This window comes from Artibeus jamaicensis, unplaced genomic scaffold (genome assembly GCF_021234435.1).
Source record: "Artibeus jamaicensis isolate MK-2021 breed Jamaican fruit bat unplaced genomic scaffold, CSHL_Jam_final scaffold_474, whole genome shotgun sequence".
Lineage (NCBI taxonomy): Eukaryota > Metazoa > Chordata > Mammalia > Chiroptera > Phyllostomidae > Artibeus > Artibeus jamaicensis.
In genome coordinates, this window is record NW_026522046.1 from 6,858,718 (window position 1) to 6,878,953 (window position 20,236).

Genomic DNA, 20,236 nt, shown 5'->3' on the forward strand with positions numbered 1-20,236 from the left:
TGTGGAAGAGACCAGAATTACAGTTAAATACCTTTTTCCTACCACAGGCTAAAATTTGTTAAGAGGAGCCATGTGTGTAGGGGTTTCTGAATTAAAAATAACCACTCATTTAAATGTCTTAGCTATGTTTTCTGACTCTAAACGAGCCACACTGTCAGATTAAGAAATCTGATTTGATGTTTTGAAGCTTCGAATTTTCCTTTCAAGGAAAATAAATAACTTGTGTTCCATTCCTTAGTGTTTAATTTTGTGAAGAATAATAAGACAGGAAGATATTACAAAAAGTGGGACTCTCTGCTCTGGTGGTAGCAACCTAAAGAGTTAAAAATTGATTTGGGTTTAGGAAGTACTGATCAATTGAATAACAATAGTCTTGTTTAAAATTGAGTTCATAGTACATATATAATTACCTGTTGGGTGTACTCATATCCTGTTCTTGCTTAGGATGAACTTTTGAGAGGTGCATATTTAAATTTATCAGTTATTAAAACCATAGGCTAATAATACTCTGGAGAGCAGGTGGTACTCAAGGCTCTCATTGGTCGGTTCATAGAGAGCTTAGCTGCTTGGGTAGGTAGGACTGTGGTCACTGGTTGCAGTGGGGAAGTAAGACGTGATAGTTGGCAGAGAATCCAGTTACCTACAGATCATTTCCCTCTGGATGACTTTGTATACTTCAAAGTCAGCCCTAAACCTAAACCTAAACCTAAACCTAAACCTAAACCTAAACCCATCATCTCCTGGCTTTAACCTGCTCTGCCCCCTGTTTCCTTATACTAGTAAAGAATATCACCATCTATCCAATTTCCCAAAGTAGAAATTTGGGCATGTTCCTTCTTTATTCTTCTCATTTTTTCTTCCTCTTTCTCCCCACTCCTTACTTCTAATCACTAACCAAATCCTGTTGGCTCTACTTTTAAAATATTACATGAATCTGTTCACTTTTCTCCATTCCCATGACTACTTCCTTCTCTCAGACTTTCACCTTCACTCACCTGGCTTGTTGGCAGTTCGCAACTTTCTGGTTTCTTCAGCTCCCTTCTTGCCTCACTCCAAGCCATCCTCCATGCAGCATCCAGAGCTGATCCTAAAGTGCACACCTAACTGTCCCCACTTGTTCACAACCCATCAGTGGTCCTATACTTCTGCCAGTTCATGTCCAGGGGCCTATGGCTCAAATGCCTTTCTGGTTCAGGCTTTGCAGGGGAGTCTCTCTTACTCTGTAAGTTGTCCACCCTAAACTCCATACCATAGTCAGCTTCCTTCAGTTCTTTGAATACTCTTGGCTCCCCTTTGTTTGTAGACTTTTATTCCTGTTCTTTCCTGTTTGAAATGTTCACCAATCTCCTCCATGTCTTTCAGATTTCAGCTTAAATGTGACTTCCTCCACAAAAGTGTTCTCTGACTTTCTCCAGCCTACATCACGTTTCCCTGCTACAGGCTGCCGTGCTAGATGTCCTCCATTGTGGCCTTTGTTCTGGGTTGTCATTGCTCGTCTGTGTCCTCAAGGAGGTGATGAGACACTTGAAGGCGGGGTTCTCACTGTCTCAGGAATTACCATGCGGCTGATGGTACGTTTGTCTGTAGTTCCCAGGGAGTCCCAAAGAGATGATTGCCCTCAGAAAGATCTGATAGCAAATGCATTATGATTAAAAATTTAAAGGAGTTTTGTTTCCAGCCCCATCTCCATTCTTTGCAGTTCTAGCCTCCATATACTGCAGTTTTGACAACTGTGTGTAATGGGAGAGCCTGCTATGGTAGAAAAAGCTCCAGACTTGGTTACATTTGTTGAGCTCTTATCCATGCCAGGCTGTGTCCTAAGCACATACATTAACTCATTTAATCCTTGTAACATCTCTATTGGCTGGGCACTTTAATATTCATTTGGCATATCAGGAAACTGAGGCACAGAGAATCAGACCTCAGTCTGAATCCATGGTGTCACATGTTAGTCCTGTGACCTTGAGCAAACAATCTCTCTTTCTGAACTTTCATTTCCTGGGGACTACACTTGATGACAACTTGACTTCCAAATTTTTAGTTTTCTTGTACACTATGCATTCTACACATTGGCCTTTCATAGTTTTGAAGGCCACTGATACACTGCTGTGTGTCCATGGACAAATGCACGTGACCTGCATCATGGTGAGGTTCCCATCCACGGGCTGTCAGTACAGCTTTGGTAGTGTAGCCAGCATGTATGTTTAATTAAATATTTTATTGCAGCTTTCCCTTGTTATTTATAAAACTGTGTGGCAAATGAAAACAAAAGTTCTGATGCTGGTGATTCATAAGAATAACTAACAGTTATTCAGAACTTGGTCAGTTATTATACTATTCTCTCTCGCCTTCGAACCCACTTGTATATTCTGCTTTGTGATACAGGGGCTGGAACTCTACAAACCACATTTCTCCTTTGCCAGCTGCTTCCTTTCACACTCTGTCAACAGGGGCCATGAGAGGGCGGTCTCAGGGCTAGATGAGGAAGAAGGGTCTGGCTTCTCCTCTTTGCTTGTGGGTTACTCCTGGTCGGCTTCCTATCCCTGTCTTCAGTGTCCTGCAGTGTGATTCTTCACTTCAGCAGAACCAGCTCATTCCAGAAGGAGCTGGTTATGAGTTAAATTGTGCCCCTCTAATAGTCACTTACTGTAGTCCTAACCCCTAGTACCTGAGAATGTGACCTTATTATTTGGAAATGGGGTCTTTACAGAGGTCATCAAGTGAATGTGAGGTCATTAGGGTGGGCCCTAATCCAATCTGATTGATGTCTGAGTGAGAAAGGAAATCTGGACACCAAGATATGAATAGAGGGAAGACAAGGTGAACAGACATAGGGAGAAGATAACTAACTACAGGCCAAGGCCAGAGGCCTGGAACAGATCCTTCAGAAGGAACCAATTCTGCTGACACTTTGATTATGGACTTCTAGCCTCCAGAACTTCGAGACAATAAATTTCTGTTGTTTAAGTCACCCAGTCTGTGGGACTTTGTTATGGCAGCCCTAGTAAATAATATACAGTTCAGTCCAGTTTGAGGTTTTACCAACTTCAAAGCCACCTGCATTGTGTCCCTGAGACACACCAGCACAGCTGGTGTGGGTTTTAACCCATTGGGACTGTCCTCAAGCTTCTCAAAGTTAATAATTTTAACCTCTCCTCTTTGTTCCCCCAGCCTCGTGAACTGCTTCCTGCTGTTGCTATGTCTGGTGCGTTTTCTGTTACTTAGTTAACAATTTTTAAATTACCTAGTTAAATATTCTCTACATTCGATTTTCTGTGTTAAAATAACTGGAGCCGTGGGGCAGACGTGCTGCTCACAGAGCTGTGGGGCCGGCCTTGGCCGGGCAGAGCTGTGTAGCGAGGCAGCTGCCCCAGTGAGCCTGGAGTTATTCTCTAGGGATAATTCCAAAAGGAATGTTAAAAGAATCATTCAAAAAGAATTATGCTTGAGGCTTAAGATCTAAAGAAATTTATCTTGCTAGGTTTTGGATTTGCTTGGGACCTACCATTCGTCCTCCTTTCCTATCTTTCCCTCATGAAATGGGGATTTCTCTCTGATGCCTGTCCTACCTTGTATTTTGGAAACATATCACTGGTCTGGTTTCACAGTTCACACCTGGAGAGAGAGGAATCTTGTCTCAGGATGAATCTCACCTCGTGCCTCACATATCTGATTTAGATATTTAGGTGGCAGTATGAACTTTGGACTTTAGAGTAGATGCTGGAATGAGTTAAGACTTTGGGGCTGTTGGGAAGAAATGAATGTATTTTTTAAATTTTATTTGATTTTCTTGATTATGCCATTACAGTTGTTCTATTCCCCCCTTCATTCCCCTCCACTCTGCACCCCCCACCCCCACCATTCCCCCCCTTTAGTTTATGACCACGTGTCTCAAGTTCTTTAGATTCTATATTTACCATATTATTCTTGCCCTCCCCCATCTATTTTCTACCTACCATCTATGCTAATTTTCTGTACCTTCTCTCCCCTTCTCCTCCTCCCACTCCCCTGTTGCTAACCCTCCGTGAGATCTTCATTTCTATGTTTCCACTCTTGATCTAGCTGTCCGTTTAGTTGACTGTCAGCAGATTTCTCAAAAGAGACATTACAGGCAAGAAGAGGCTGGAAAGAAGTATTCCAAGTCATGAAATCCAAAGACGTACAACCAAGATTGCTCTATCCAGCAAAACTTTCATTTAGAATATAAGGACAGATAAAGTGCTTCTCAAATAAGATCAAATTCAAGGAGTTCATCATCACCAAGCCCTTATTATATGAAATATTAAAGGGACTTATATAAGAAAAAGAAGATAAAAAAGATGAACAGTGAAAGGACAGCAAACTTACAGTTATTAACAACCACACCTAAAACAAAAGCAAACTGAATGTATTTTTTAAAGTCAGTATATTTTCTTTTTTTAACTTTTAATTAAAGTTTAAAAAATGTAATCCTCACCCAAGAATATGTTCATTGATTTTAGAGAGAGAGGAAGAGGGAGGAACAGAAAGGAATATCTATGTGAGAGAAATATTGATTAGTTTCCTTCCATATGTGCCCCAACCAGGGATTGAGCCCACAACCTTTTGGTGTATGGGACAATTCTCCAACTAGCTGAGCCACCGGGCCAGGAAAAAATGTATTTTATATGTAATAAGAACATGGATTTTAGGGGGACAGGGGCAGAACACTATGGACTGAATTGTATCCCCACAAAATCCGTATGTTGAAGGCCTTAACCCCCAACATGGCAGAGATGTCCTTTCCGGCATAGCCTCGTCCAGATTGTATTAGATACTTTTCCTCTGATGGAGAAGAACTGTAAAACTCCCAAATTTAGCACACTCGAGACAAAGATGGCAACTTTTAAGCTAATTGAAGTGGTGGCTATTGTTTTCTTACTTGAATGTACTTTGGACTTACACCCATTTGCTGAGTTTTCAATCGTTAAGGGAAAAAAACTAAACTGAAGAACAGAATACAGTGTTGAAAAAATGTGAAGATTGGGTCTAAAAGGCTTCGTATAATTTAGGGCATCTTATTTTCCCATAGTAGCCTGCATGCTCCGCATTCTGTTCACATGTTGGCCTCATTAGGTGGGGAGCCCCTTGAGGACAGGGCTGGGGGTGTTTAGTCCCCTGGTGTCCAGAGCTGTGCCTGGCCCAGGCTTGGCATTTAGTAAGTACTGATTAAACTTAAACTTAAATTTTGGTAAAGGGCTTATTTCATTCAGCTCCCCATTGTCAGTGTCATGTTAGACCCGTCGATGGCCCAGGACAGAGCCTGTGGAGAAAGGGGCAACCTGGTGAAAGGGGTCCAATTTAGACAAAGAAATACGGTAACTTTCCATTAAGGTGGGTTATTTTGGGGAGGGTTAGACGTGATTTACATGCCAGTCAGTCAGTCAGTGGCCAAAATGGTTCTCATGTCTGGAGGGAATTCATGTCTCTGCTCTTTTTTTTTTTAACAATAGAGTTTGAAACGTTCGTTATTTAATAATAGTTGCTATTTTTTTTAGCACTAGCATATGTCAGATGTGGTGCTAAGGACTTTACATAATGATCTCTTATTTAATAACCACAGCAACACCATGAGATGGATAATCCATCTTATAGATGAAGAAATTGAAGATTGGCAAAGTTAAGCAAATTGCCCAGCACTGTGGGAAGTGCAATAACTGGGATTAAATTTCGTCTCTCTCTGACTCTGGAGTGTGGCCCTTTCCAATGGTCGTCTGCTTTCCTGCTCAAGCAGAGACCCTATGTCCCGAGAATAGGGCGATGAATACCCTGACTCCCTCTCCGTGCTCGGGTCCTTTCTCTAGGTTAACACTCCGCATCTCAACTAACCCTGTGACGGAGGGATGGCTAAGTGGTTCAGCCCCCGGTTTGAATTGGTTAGTACACCTTCAGCTTCTCACACGCCATGCAGAAGGAGGCAAATTTGCAAAGTGGCGATGCAATTCAGAAGTAAGCAGGGAGTTTTATTTTTAAGTGCCGCCACCGTCAACGTCTCTAGTCATGTTTGGCCCTGGAAGGGTTAATATGATGACTAACTCTGTTACAGATAGACCATTGATCCCATAGGTACCATTTAACACTGCTTTCTTTTCTCATCTATGTACACCCGCAGTGCTGAGCAGCAGCATTGTCAACCTAAACTGGTCATTGTCTGAAAGTCCTTCCTAAATGGCTTTGAAAAGTGCTGAAATGTTGCTACGTATTGTTAAAGAATCATAAAAGATCAGAGCTATTGGATTATATTTATTGTATCAGGCTTCTGGTGTGTTAAGTCTAACTTAGGTTAATTTAGGGATCTCTGGACAATCTGGGTGATAAACTCATGGATAAACAGAAAAGCTTGTTTTGAAATGGTGGTATAGAAAAAGTAGACTTTTTAGCCCCTCCTTTTCCCCCCATCTCTCATTTAAAGGTGTTTTAAAGTTCTATAGCTTGACATTTCAAACAGATGTGATTACATTTCTTTACTCTGGATGAAGTGTCTCAGGGTTTGATGGCCACCTGGCTGTTTCAGAATGAGGTGGATTGGAAGTCCCCGTTGCCCACCTCCCCTACCCCATGCTCAGCCTTGGTCTGATTCTCAGCTGGTCAAGTTCACACTTTAATTCTAATGGCTCGCCTAGAGCTGACCACCTCTGTTAGACTTATTTACTCCAATAACCTCCTCCTGGTTGGAGGTTGTGGTAAGACTGAAAGTTCCTTGATGGTAGGATCTGTGTCATTTTTGCTCCCCATCATGTCCTGAGTACTTAGAACTATGCATTAAACACTTGATGAATGAGTGAATGTCTTTCTTTCTGGTCTTTTATATACACTCACATTTGCAAAAATGGAAGCATTCTATAGCTACCATTTTATAGCCATTTTCCTCGCTTAGCCATAGTGAACATCTGGGGACTATTCTTATTAACAAAGCCCACTCTCCAGAATTCTTGCTGTTTGCAATTTGCTCTTTGACTCTTCATTTGGAAAGTTCATTTTAGAATTGGACATGGATAATGGACCTTAATTAGCATTGTCTGTGGCTGTGGTGCCCGATCCCTTCTCAGGACCCATCTCTGCACCTGGTAACACCCTTGGTCTGTGAAGGGTGGGTAGTACAGTGATTAGTATGTAGGGGTCAGACGGATGAACTTTATGATGCTGCTCTGTTGCTGTTCCAGTGAGGCCCATTTAGATCTAAGAAACAAAGTCTCTATCAAGCTCCTTAAAGGAAAGTGGGATCTAGGCAGTAATCTCTCTGAAATCCAAGAGCAAAGCCCTAACTAGTGGTAGAGTGAGTCCAGATTCAGAGTGGCCTCGGGACTTCAGCAACGGGAGCCTGTGGTCCCCTCCCCAGTCTCAGGGTGAACTGTCTACATGTCCACTTGTTCTCCTTTTCACCTTCCAGGTCCCTCTGTTACTTACAGTTTTTGTTTTTCAGATGTTTGGCTGGCAAATGGCTTAGCTTTGTATGGTTCTGACTCTATTTCATGGCTTTTCTTGATGCATCCTTGTCTCTTATTTCTACTCTTAAAGGGTGAACTTTGTGTTTCTTATTTAAAATAAGAGAGAGAGAGATTCTATTTGTTCCATGTGTTCTTTTTGAGCCAGCTGCATGTGTCCTTGAACTAATCTCTCTGTGTATTCTTGATTGTCTTCGGATGGGAGCGTTCCCTTAGTCTAGTTAACAAGGCGGAGTGGCAGAGTCATGTGGTACCAAAAATGGCTTCCCGGGAACAGGGTATGGGCAACTCAGATACTATAACTGACATACGCAATACAGTGTGTGTGACCTGGGACAAAGCACCCTTGAATTTTGAGACTTGGTTTCCTCAATTCTGAAAAGAGGAAAGTAATCCATTTTGGCAAGTTATCAGGATGAAAGAAATTAGGATGAGATAAAGCACACAGAACACTTAATGATGCTCTTTATAGTTATTGTATATCATAGATATACAATAACTATAATATACAATATTAATATGTTTTTCAAGTTGCCCCTGTAATCTGGGTTACTTTTGAGAAGAATTTTCCAGATGGAGAAATCCTTCTGTGAATTGTTGTGACTCTTGGTACAATATTATTTCTGATGTGCAGGGTGGAGTGATAGTAATGTTCATTTCTCTGGGGAGATGGTGGTCTGCGGGCCCTGCTATACTAACTATATTGAAATGATTCTAGATAACATGAGACAATAGACAACCTGTAGATACTAACAAGGCCATTATACTGAAGGAGTTTTGAGTCTGAAGCCAGAAGCCAGATTTAGACAGAAATACACATGCTTTCTTTTTTTTTACAAAAAGGCTTGAATAATAATAGCTAATGCTTACATAGGGCTTAATATATGCCAACCATTGTCCTAAAAGTTTCACATATATTCACTCATTTCCCTGTCTTCACAAGAGCTGAGGTGGAAGCTATTACTACATTCTAATTTAAAAATAAGAAAACTGATGCATTGACCTGTTTGTAAAATGCTTTCAATAAACCATAATCGAGTGCCCTTGCTTTAACCTTATGCCCATCTCTGGTTCTTGGTCCTCTGGGTAGTGTGGCTGGTGTTACTGATTCTCTAGGTCTGGACTTTTGCCGTGCATCTCCAACTGCTTCCCAGACTAACGTTCCTCTATGAACGCCAAACCTGAGGGCTGCCACCAGAGCCCTTAAAGCCTTTTCTTTCCATGGTCTGGAGGGATTCCATTTATTTGATCTCCACCTATTATGCCATGAATTCATAGGCAATGGGTTCCAGCAGCTCAGGTTCCTTTCCATTGGTTCTCGAATAATGAGCTTCTCTGAGTGGAGCAGGCTGACCCTTCAGCTAAATCCAAGTACCTTTTTCTTTGGCTTTCTTATTTTCTGACCATTTTCCTTCATAGGTTTCCAGAAGCTATTTGGTTCTCAGGATGCTTCCTATGCTTGAAACATACATTAACTCTCTTGGCAAGAATCTTGACCTTAACTTGCCTGTTAACAACAATGCTTACCACATGCTGGGTGACACCATAGACTTCTGCAATTTAGCCAAGGGACATCTGTGGGGCATTCATTTGGGAACAGCGTCCATTCCCTTGACAACTGCAATATGACTTCTTGTAAGACTCACATGAATGTGGCCAAAAGAACAACTCCATTTTCTAAGAGGCCTAGAGAATGTATAGCAGCTACCCTTCCTCTTCCTCTTTGTGTTGGTCATTTTGGTGAATTTCTGGAAGTTGGCCAGTTTTGGCCAAAACTGGGACACAAAGCCATAATGGGACAATGAGTGAGAGGTTACATGGGTATAAATGGTTCAAAAATTAGCTTCTGTTGGGAAATTCCCTGTATGATAAAACTGTGTCTGCCCTTGGAGCAGGTGCAGAAGCTCCAAGGTGGGTGTCAAGTGGGCTGCAGTTGTGGCTTTTATAGTGAGTTTCCTACACTGATCTTCTCTGTTCCAGTGAAGGCTATTTGGATGCAAGGAACAGCCCACTGCCTTGAGAAAAGGAGGATTTAGGCAGAATTTCTCTGAAATCCAATGGTATAGCCTTAACTAGAGCTGGAGAGTGGTCCAGATTCATGGTGATGTCAGGGCCTCGGCAGTCTAAAGGAGAATGTGGCATATCTGTTGTATATGGCAGTCATTTCCACCCCACCCCCAAACCCATACCCTGATTTGTAGCATTTACCAGTTTCTATGGTGTAAATACCCCTATCACGAGCAATTTCAACCATCATGATATCACCAAACTTGAAGCTGGGAAGAGATGTGTGCAACTAAATCTCTAGTGTCACTATGAGTCTATTCCAGCTCGCCAAATGTTATCTTTGATTCTTTTCTGAATTTTCCAACTTTTCAACAGTGATTTATTATCATTTATAATCAGAGAAACATATAACAGAAGTCATTTTCAAAAAGAAATATATAAATATATATATGTATAGATGTGATGTGGTGTGGTATATTAAGGATGAGCTCCCCAGATTTCACCATTTGTGGAGGGTTGGGCTTAGCTTTTGCCATCTGTTGCCTCTATTGGCCCCTGGGACCACCTAAAGGCTTGCATCAGGTGTTGCTGGGCTCACAGCTGCCTTCAAGAAGGTGCTTCCAAATTTGACTCCCTGTCTTGTGGACATTGTTTCAGAGAGAGATTGCTCAGAACCACCTGGTGAGGGTCTGGGGAGCGCCTGGCTTTCCTTAAATTCAGATCTGTAGACAGCATTCCAGGGGGATGCTCAGGGACCAGGCTAGGTGGCCCCGAGTAGAAAGTTTTGAAAAACTATAACCCAAATATGACAAACCTTTCATTATGTTGGGCTAAAAATAAAAAGTTATACCATGGAAAGTGTGTGTTGTATGTGGAATTTATTAGAGAAAACAAAGCTTTGATGCAGATTTTTAAAAAATATTCCCTGCACTGTAAATTGTGAAACAGGTGGCCCCGATCTGGCCTGGCACCTCAGAGTGTGGTTTCCGGTCTCCTCATTTAGATCAGCCTGTGCTCCTTCTCATGCAACTTTCCAACTTCCTGTTTCTGATTCAGGCTGGTCCCTAGCTCATTGTTCTTTATAAATGTATTCGTCTTTTGTTATTATTTATGCTGGGATGTGGTTGGTAAGAGAAGTTGATCTGGGGAGTCCAGGGCTGGGCATTTGATGGGCAAGAGCTTAGGAGCTCTGGGCAGCTTTGAATTAGGCAGGAGAGACCTGGTCAGCAGTGTCTGCGGAAGGGAGTAGGAAAGGCTGGGGTGCTCGACCCAAGTGCTGGAGATGCCCAGGTGAACCTGGACCTGAGAAGAGCAGTCCCTGTCCTCTGGGCCCTCAGGTGTTAACTAAAACCTAAAGGTGGTCACAGGACAGAAGGGAAAGCTACTCTTGTTTGAGGCAGGGTGGGTATTACAGTTACTTCCCACTCAACAATAAGGTGCTTGTAAGTCCTGCTCATGCTACTTCAGCCTGGGCGATGGATGAAGTGCTGGCTCTGGAGCTGCAAGTCCTGAGCTGTGGTCCCATTTCAGCTATTAACTAGTTGTGTGGCTTTGGGCAAGCCACTTAATTATCTGGATCTGTTTCATGATCTGTTGATTGAGGTATGTGTAGGCCAGTCTGGGATGGCTTTAATGATTTGAGAATACCTCATTCTGGTCTGCAAGTGCCTTGTCTGTAACTCCTCCCTGCTGGCTCTTTTGATTCACTGGAGACATCTTCTAGCTCCTTCCACCTGATGGCCTTTCAAATCCCATAGTAGAGTCCTTTTTTCTTTTGTCAGACATCTACTGAGCTTTTGAGAGATTCACATATAATGGTGTTTCTCAAAGAATGGCCTGGGAGCCAGCAGCATCAGCACCAGGTGGGCACTTGATAGAAATGCACATTCTCAGACCCCACCCCAGACCCACCAAATCAGAAAACCTGCGGCCCAGGTAACACTGATGCCTACTCTAGTTTCAGCATCAGCGCCGTAGAGCGTGGGTCCACATGTCCTCATTGGCCTGGGCCCTTACTATTGTACCCCCTTTCCCAGGCCCTTCCCAGTTGTACACTTGAGTCTAGCTGCACCTAATGGTATGCCATTCTCCAAATATTCCTTGTTCTTTACACCTTACCCCCAGGAAAGCCTCCATCCTCTTCCCAGGAAAAGCCTTCATCCTTTTCTCTTATAAATTCTTCTTGTCCTCCCAACTCAGCTCACACATTCTCTCAGAAGACAAGAATTCTTTATAAGAGAGTCACAGGCCACGGAGGCAGTGCTCTTCCTCCCGTTGCCAGTATAGGTCTCCCCTCCTCCTCACAGATTGTTCTTTCATCCAACTGTGAAATCCATCTACCCATCTCATACTTCTTGACTGAAGCTTATGTAATTGACCTTGTGCCAGGTTCTGGCATATAAGATATTATTTGGGAAACACAACCCCTGCCTTCGGCGAGCTCACAGCTTACTGGGGGAGATGGACAAGGGGCCAGCTAATGACAAGACAGTGCTTTAGTGCATCCACAGAAGCTTGAGCAGTGTAGCGTGTGCACATTGAGGCTGCAATACAGGTAGGTGTGTTCGGGAAGCTTGGTGGAGGCAGAAGGGCCCTTTTATCATGAAGGATGAATAGGCATTTTGTAGGCAGAGAGGAAAGTATGGAGCCCAGATCCCTCCCTGGTGGGGTTCATACCCTGAAGCAGATCTTACTGTGTTCACTCTGCTAATTCCACCTTCCCATACCTGTTGCCTCTTAGCCTGGAGAAATCAGGTTACATTAAACTGCACATTATGTATATATAACATTTATATATATATATGTATATGTAAAAATTTTTTATGACAAGAAACATGAGTTTTCTGAATCAGAGAAAAAACCATTTATCACACACAGACTACCTCATATAAGTTCCCTGCATCCCAAGCCCTATGGGCAATGTGGTAAGAGCCAGCAAGTACAATGGGGGTTCCCCTGAGAGTGCAAGGGGGGCTGCAGCACAGGAGAGCAACCCTCAAATTATGAGACTCAGAGTTTACAGAGGGCTGGTCGCTCACTGGCCCATTCTCTTCTCCAAACACAGAGAGAGAAAGGTAAGATGAGAGAGAGAGAGGCCTTTATTCTGGAATGTAAACAAATCTTCTGGGGAGAGGAGTGGACAATCTCTAATCTCTAATTTTCCTTTACTCCACGTAATGTAAGCAAATAGCTTCAGGGGAGGTAAGTTCCTAAATGTCACTGAGCAATGCACTTCCTCTAACTTGTGAGGCATGCTTTTGATTTAATCTCCCTTTCACCAAGTGTGCCAGTTTGCTCAGAAAGCCCATGACATGCAGAAACATGAAAACGTTCCTGGGTAATTATCTGCCAACACCATGGAGCGAAAACCAAATGTCAACATGTGACCTGTTCATAGGTTTCAATATAAAAGAATCTAGCTCAGGGGAGGCTGGGTAAATGTTCAAGAAATGGAAATGTAGGTGCGAGAAGATGGGTTGGGAAGGAGATGAGGGGAAGGCAGGACCATTTTCATTTCTACAAAAGGACAATGTTACTAATTTCTCTTTTCCAACATGAATTGGGCAAGTGTTATGTAATATTTTGGGTAAGCAGGGTGTTTGGCACCCAGGGGGACATAGAAATGGGGTGGCTAAATTGTTGGAGTGCCGGTCTCAACCCAGATATTGTCAAAGCACAGATGTAGAAGATGATGAACAAAAATGTAAAGCTTAGTAAATTATTATAAGGCACACACACCCTTGTAAACACCTATGACTTCACACTCATGCATGTAATGTATGCTATATTTTTATTTTAAATAGTATATTTGGTGGAAGAATGGTGATAGGTTTGGGATGGAGAAAGAGTGTATCACAGTAGACTTTTTATTCTTTTGTTTCCATTTAGTATATTCAAGTTTTATTTTAAATCTCTTAGTAAAATTTGTTAGTTTTATCTTACATTTGTTGTTAAGGGGATATGGGTACAACACCGATATTTTGTGCATTTGTTGGTAAGGTTATTCCTAGGCATTTAGGAAACTGCTTTAATACCACTGTGAATGGCATTATTTTTCCATTACAGTTTTTACCTGGCTATTGCTGATATATTGGGAAACATTTAAGTATATTTATCTTGTATCCATCCACTTTCCTGAATTATTTTACAACTGCCCCCTCCTTCCTAGACTGTGAGACAGAGGGGAGCCTTCTGTGTAGGGGAGTGGAGGACTTGTCTGCCTTGTGTAGGGCAACAGATGGTTCCTCTCTAAACTGGTGGTAGTTCCACACAGGGTGCTAATCCCATATGTAGTGGTAACCCCAATATGGGGCATGGAAGAGGAGAAACTCAAAAATTTTGAGAAGTAGAAGATAAAGGTGTCAAGGTGAGCCTCTTTGACCTTTCTAATATCATTAGAAAAGGACAAGGGAGGGTCTTCCACTTCTCTAGGAGAGAGCAGAGGGCTGTTGGCAATGGTGATGGTTTAGGGCACTGTGCGCTGGCAAATTTGTCAGGTAGAGGCCCAGAGGCACTGTGGAGGTAGCTTCTGATGCCACTGCAGTTGTGACTGCGCCCTACAAAGGCAGGCGATGGTCTTGGCTTTGTGAAGTTTTTAATGTTAGTGATGAGTTAGGCCCTTCAGTATCAAGATGTGCTGCAAAGAGCAGGAGCCAGAGCTGAATGAACGTTGCCCAGGTTGGTGGAAAGAGAGAATCGTCTGACTATGAGGGATCATAGTTGCTTTGGAGTGTTTCTGGGAAAGGCTCTCCTTGGGCCTGGATTTCTGTTGGGGGTCACAGGAGAACAGTGGAAAGTGGAAAACATGGATTTTAGAATTAGCCAGACCTGAATTCAAATCTTGATTCTGCCACTCAGTAGTTATGTGTCCTTTTTTAAATTCTCACCTGAGGATATGTTTATTGATTTTAGAGAGAGGGGGAGAGGAGAGAGAGAGGTAAGGAGATAGAGAGAGAGAGAGAGAGAGAGAGAGACATTGATGTGAGAGAGCAACACTGATGGATTGCCTCCCATATGCACCATGACCAGGGATCAAACCTGCAACCTTATGGTGTACACAATGATGCTCCAACAAGCTGAGCCACCTGGCCAGGGTGGCTTTGTGTCTTGATTTTCATTCCCTGCCCTGCCCCCATGCAGACCTTAAGACAAGGATGGGGTACAAGTAGCTTATTTGGAAAGCGCAGGGATGGAGTGGGAAAGGGAGAGGGAAAGGGTGAGAAGCCCTCAGACGATGAGTGCCACACTGCTGTGGGCAGCTGGAGGCCAGCACTCTGGGAATCCTCTGACAGTCTGGAACACACTTCACTGTCCCAAGAGACTCGGAAGTGAGCCTATTTATTTGCTAACTCCTGGCCCTCAGTTGGAAGTCACTGTTTTGGCATTTGCTCTCCAGCACTTCTTGTGAGCTAACGTTCTCTTGTGGCCGGGGAATGCTCTCCAGACAGATCGATGCCTCTGGAATGTGTGGGAACTATTGGTGGGTGAACTCCAGGGTGGGCTAAGGGGATATGGGTGTGACACTGATATTTTGGGCTCTAATTATATGACCTGATCTGCTGTTATATCTCTGAAATGCAGATCATTGTACTTAACTGCACTAGGTTATTAGAAAGATTAGTGCATTAGAGTTCATAAAGTTCTTCTCATAGTTCTTGAAATATAGCTAATGCTCAATAAATGATCATTTTGGCCTGAGTGGTGTGGCTCAGTTGGTTGAGTGTCATCCTACAAAGCAAAAGGTTGCCAGTTCTATTCCCAGTCAGGGCATATGTTGGATTGTGGCCAGTCCCTGGTTGGGGTGTGTGTGAGAGGTAACCAATCCATGTTTCTCTCACGTGTCAATGTTTCTTTATGCTCTGATTGCCTTACTGAAAATGTGGGTTAGCTCTGGCTGGTGTGGCTCAGTGGGTTGAGTGCTGGCCTGTGAACCAAAAGGTCACTGGTTCAATTCCAAGTTAGGGCACATGCCTGGGTTGTGGGCCAGGTCCCCAGTGTGGGGCACTGACTTAAGACTCATTTCTATCATTATAATTTGTATTAGAGAAGACAATTGACTGGAGTCAGAGGGGCAATCTGTGGCCTTAGGAATCGAGATTTTCCTTGAGTGACGCTACCCAATTATATGAGGACAGAATCTCTTCCTCACAAGCATCACAAAACCAACTGGCTCAGTAAGACATAATTAAATTGTTTGCTCAGCAATTAAGCTTTTGCCAACGGCTTGTGTATTTGGTTGCCTGGTAGGGAAAATAAAAGTTTTGCAGAAGAGTTCTTCTGACTGTAGCTATAAAGAATATTTACCAGTTCATGCTGAGTTTTAGAGCATAGCCAGGTTGAAACACATGCCCAAACAATTGTGTTTTTCACCTTTGCACTACAGTAAAATTGTAGATATCACCATCCCATGGGTGTGCGCTCGTTTACTAGGAAATGGAAGGTGGTGAGGAAGGTAACAGCTACCTGCTGACATTAGGGGATGGGATGAGTGGGCCAGGAAGGTATATGGAAAATAATAAGTGACCTTGGTGAACAGGATTCATCACCAATTAAAGAATTGAGTTTTATTTTTAATTTTGTTTTCTTTAGGGTGATTGGGGTGGAGTCAAATATAGTCAGTGTTGTTTACAATGTGAGGTCTTCCCGGCCAAGGCCTGCAGGGACAGCTAGGGTTGTGTGTGTCCTTGACCAGGAGCAGGAGCAGGAGGTTTACTGCACACCAGCCTTCCACCCTCTCCTGGGCTAGCAGGCCCTGAGTTTGTCCAACTATTAGATTTTGGAGAAGGTGGACTAGTCCCTGTGGGTGAATCAAATTTGGTTCAAGCCAATCATGGCAGTACATTTATATTGCCTGGTGTTTTGTGTGAGGTGGCCAAATGGCCTAGAAGTCTGATGGGGATTTTAGGAAATACTTTCTCTCTGGTAAAAAGAGAGGGATGAAGGAGAAGAGGCCTGCTATGGTAATTCTTGATACTGGATTGCAATTGTATGAAGACTTGGTGTTTGGTACTGTGGCAGCTATTATGTGACCATGAGGGGACATCTCCATCACCCTGAGGGTGACAGAATGGAGAGAGGAAAAAAATCTCATGTCTTCAATGCATCACTAAGCTTCTGGATCAACCTGGGGCTCCATACTTCTGACTCGTTATAATGTGAGACCCACTTTGTTGGGACACTCTGTTATTGAACCCAAAGACCTTGATTGGCTCCAGAAAAAGAACAAGTATGGGGCAATATCAAATACCCTGATTTTAAGAACAAGTATCTATGGGAGAGAGGAAGAGCTGAGGCAGAATCAGGACTCCTGGAGTTGGCTCGATCACCGCTGACCAGGGCAGCGAGAGGATCGGCACTCCTGTTAATCGGGACGCCTGGAAGCGCTCCCCACTTCCAGAGAGTGAGTGAGGGCAGGAGTGAGACAGCAGAGGCCACTCTGGCAAGGCGCCAGCATGGTGCAGGCAGGCCTTGCGGTTCCTTCTGTGGGAGACTCGGGAGTTAGGTCGGCATGCTGTTACAGCTCTGAGGGCCCCACGGTGGTGGAAGAAAGAGTGGATTTGGAGCCAAAGGGAACTAGGTGCTGCCACTCCCTTGATCAGAGCTTCAGTTTCCTTAAGCTGCAAAATGAGGAAAGTCCCATTGACCCCCAGTGGGTTGTTACAAAGATGAAAATACATCAACTTCTAAAATTGTCCTAGGATCTAGTGGACATTTAATAATAAAAGATAGTTATTGCTATTTAGCAGAGACCTGCAAAGCTAATGGAAATACTTCATGATCCACCACTAATGCATGACTGATAGATGCTGGGTGAGGTCAGGCCATTTGAGACCTTGCTACGGTGACCTAAAGATTGATCCTCATTGGCCCCGTAAAGGAGAAGACCCAGGGGATAGTTTCTGGAGACCACTTCTCTGCCTCTAGAGGCATATCTGAAACAATAAACATTTTGGAAAAGGGAGTGGGGAACATTAATATTTGCCAGGCCATTGTTTTCCCCTGAACAGGGAGGGAGACAAAGACTGAAAGTGTGAAGTGCTGACAGGACCTAGAATGTCAGGATAAGTATGTTCCAAGGTTCCCAAGGGACTCTGGGGGGGCTCAGACTCTTGGCAGAAGGCAGGGGGATTGTGCAATAGAACGTCCCCTGCCCATTCCATCGCTGACAGTTTCAGCTATAGAAGCACCAGGAGTACAAATGTAATAACCAGAGCCAGAGGCTTCCTGCTCACGGATATGAGGGGGGAAGTGGACCAAAATAACTGCATAACACTAATAGCAGACTCTGAGAAGCCACTCCTTCTCTCCTGGAGCCCCTTCCTGCACACCCTTTCTAAGTAATTTCTACCCTTGTGAATATTTGCAGAAAGAAGAATAGAAGTTATTAGCGTTTGTAGTAACAGGATGAGAAAGTGCGAGACTTCCTGTTATGTGTGTGTGACAGCTGGTGATAAGTGGAGCGCCCTGCACAGGAAATCCGCTCGGCTTCTGCAATGTGACCTGCCTGAAATTTGGGCGCTCCTTCAGTCTGGATGTTAATGGCAGGACAGAGGGGTGCCTGGACTATGGGAGACGTGGTAGAGAAGAGTGTGGAAGGGCCTCTGGCACCTCCCACAGAAGAACCCTCCCAGAAAAGGGGAGACCTGGTAGAAATCTTAAATGGGGACAAGGTAAAATTCGACGACACGGGACTGTCCTTAATTCTGCAGAATGGCCTGGAGACCCTCCGTGTGGAAAATGCTCTGACAGATGTCATCTTGTGTGTGGACATTCAGGAATTCTCCTGCCACCGCGTGGTGCTTGCTGCGGCCAGCAACTATTTCAGGTCAGCACACCTAAGACCGGAGTCAAATTGGGTGCAAGTTGTCAGGAATCTCTGTATTGATGGGAGAGCCCAATCTAACCAGTGGACTGTCAAATTTATGGTTTGTATCTTTATTCAAGGTGCGGGAAAGGAAGTGATTCAACCTTAGATTTTAGGATTTAAGCTATATCAAGACAGATGAGTGTTATTTTAAAAGCAATGTTTGTACATTATGAAAATCTTCTATTTGAAATGTCCTTGTTCCAAAGGATGGAAAATCTAAAGTCATGGGGATTTTTCCCCCTTTGGTCTGACTAGTGTGTTGGAAACATGAACATGTTGTCTTTGTTCACCAATAGAGGTTGAAAAAAGGATGTGGCTCCTCTTTTGAAGTTATCAAATGACTTGCTGAAAATTGGGGGTTTCTTTTTGTGCCGAGGGGATGGGAGAAAAGGGAAATATGTTTGAGAAGCTGGAGGCTCCTAGTTACAGCAGACTCAGAGGCCTGGGTTCCGTCCCCCTCTGCCCATTCCTGACCCCGGGGCTTTCTGTACGTCGCTCCATGCTTTGTGTTTCTGTTTTGTCTGCTGTGGGATGGGAATAATGATGACTATCTCTCGGGGTTGTTGTGATAATTAAATGTGAGAGGTGAAAAAGGTCTTGCACACAGCCTAGCATGTAGTAGATGCTCACCGTATCTCTGCTGAAATTCGTCCCCTCATTCTGCTTTGTGCAGCTGAGAACCATTTATTGAGCGTTAACCAAGAGCCATGCCTGGGGTAGGAACGTGCGGGGATCGGGAACCCAGTGAGTACAGCGGGCTCCAGAGTGCTCCAGATTGATGCAGACATGGTGGGAACCAGTCCCCAAGGGAAATGTGGATGGAGAAGGTTTTGGGAAAATTTGAAGAAGAAATACCTTTCTCAACTTTTATCAATGAAATTCTACTTAACTCTTGATTCTGGCTGAGGAAACTAAAAACTATTTAACTTTGTCAATATCATGGAAATATTCTTTATTTTTTTCTTGTCTCTTTCTCTCTTTTTCTGGGCATAGGGGAAAACTTTTCTTTGGAATTCAAAGAGCAGGGCGGGAGGCATTGTGGAACTGGTAGGGTCCCACATGCAGGAAAGGCAAGGGGAGATCTGGGTTTGCAGGAAGTGGTGCTTGCTAAGTGCCAGGCATCGTTAACTGATTTTATTTTTGCAACAGCCTGACGAAGGTGGCTGATATTCCCATTTACGGATGAGGAAATGGAAACCCAATATTACATTTGTAGTCGCTGCTGGAGCAGGGGCTGGGCACATTCCAGAAATGCTTGTTTTTATGGCAGCACAAACTGCCACTACACTTGGGGCTTCAATCCACAGGAAGTGTTATATATAAAAGGGAAAGCATAGGCACAGCCATAAAGGTGGGCTGATGTGATACACATGTTACTTACTCCACCAATATGGACCATATGCTTTCATACTGATCACAAGCCCATTCAGAAGTGAATGAAAGTCAGCTTGGCTCAATGTCCTGAGTACCCACTTTTAGACTTACTCTTTCTGTTTTGAATCCCTGGAAAACTGCTGCCATAAAATGTATGCCTGCTAAGCAATGTCCTTAGTGGCTCTTACAGGCCGTGGAACCGGACTGCTGGCTGTGTGCTCTGGAGCACATCACCAGTTTCTCTGGTCCTCAGGTGTCTTGTCCCAGACAGTGAGGTGTGTGGGCTCCATCCCTCCAGTCCTGCTGCTGTAGAGGACTTAGGGAGGGGGAGTCGCTGCCAGTCCTCGAGGAGGCAGCTGCAGTGAAAAGCTGGGGCACCCACATGGTGCGCGTTTCTGCCTGTGGCTGAACAATCTCTTCCAAAACTGCCTGGTCAGGAAGGGAAATTCCTACTCTTTTGTCCAGTGACTTTTGATTCTTATCTTGGCATTTCCAAGACGATCATCCTCCTCTCGTGAGCACATTA

General features: G+C 43.7%; 1 protein-coding gene across 1 annotated transcript in view; it reads left to right on the plus strand.

Moving 5' to 3' along the window:
* The first annotated feature begins 17,776 nt into the window (after positions 1–17,776).
* Positions 17,777–20,236, plus strand: part of KLHL6 (kelch like family member 6) — a 52,204-nt gene continuing 49,744 nt past the window's right edge. Inside the window, exon 1 of the mRNA XM_037154864.2 lies at positions 17,777–18,294. Coding sequence (XP_037010759.1) covers positions 18,002–18,294 — 293 coding nt within the window. The 5' untranslated portion in view covers positions 17,777–18,001. The remainder of the gene's footprint in view (positions 18,295–20,236) is intronic.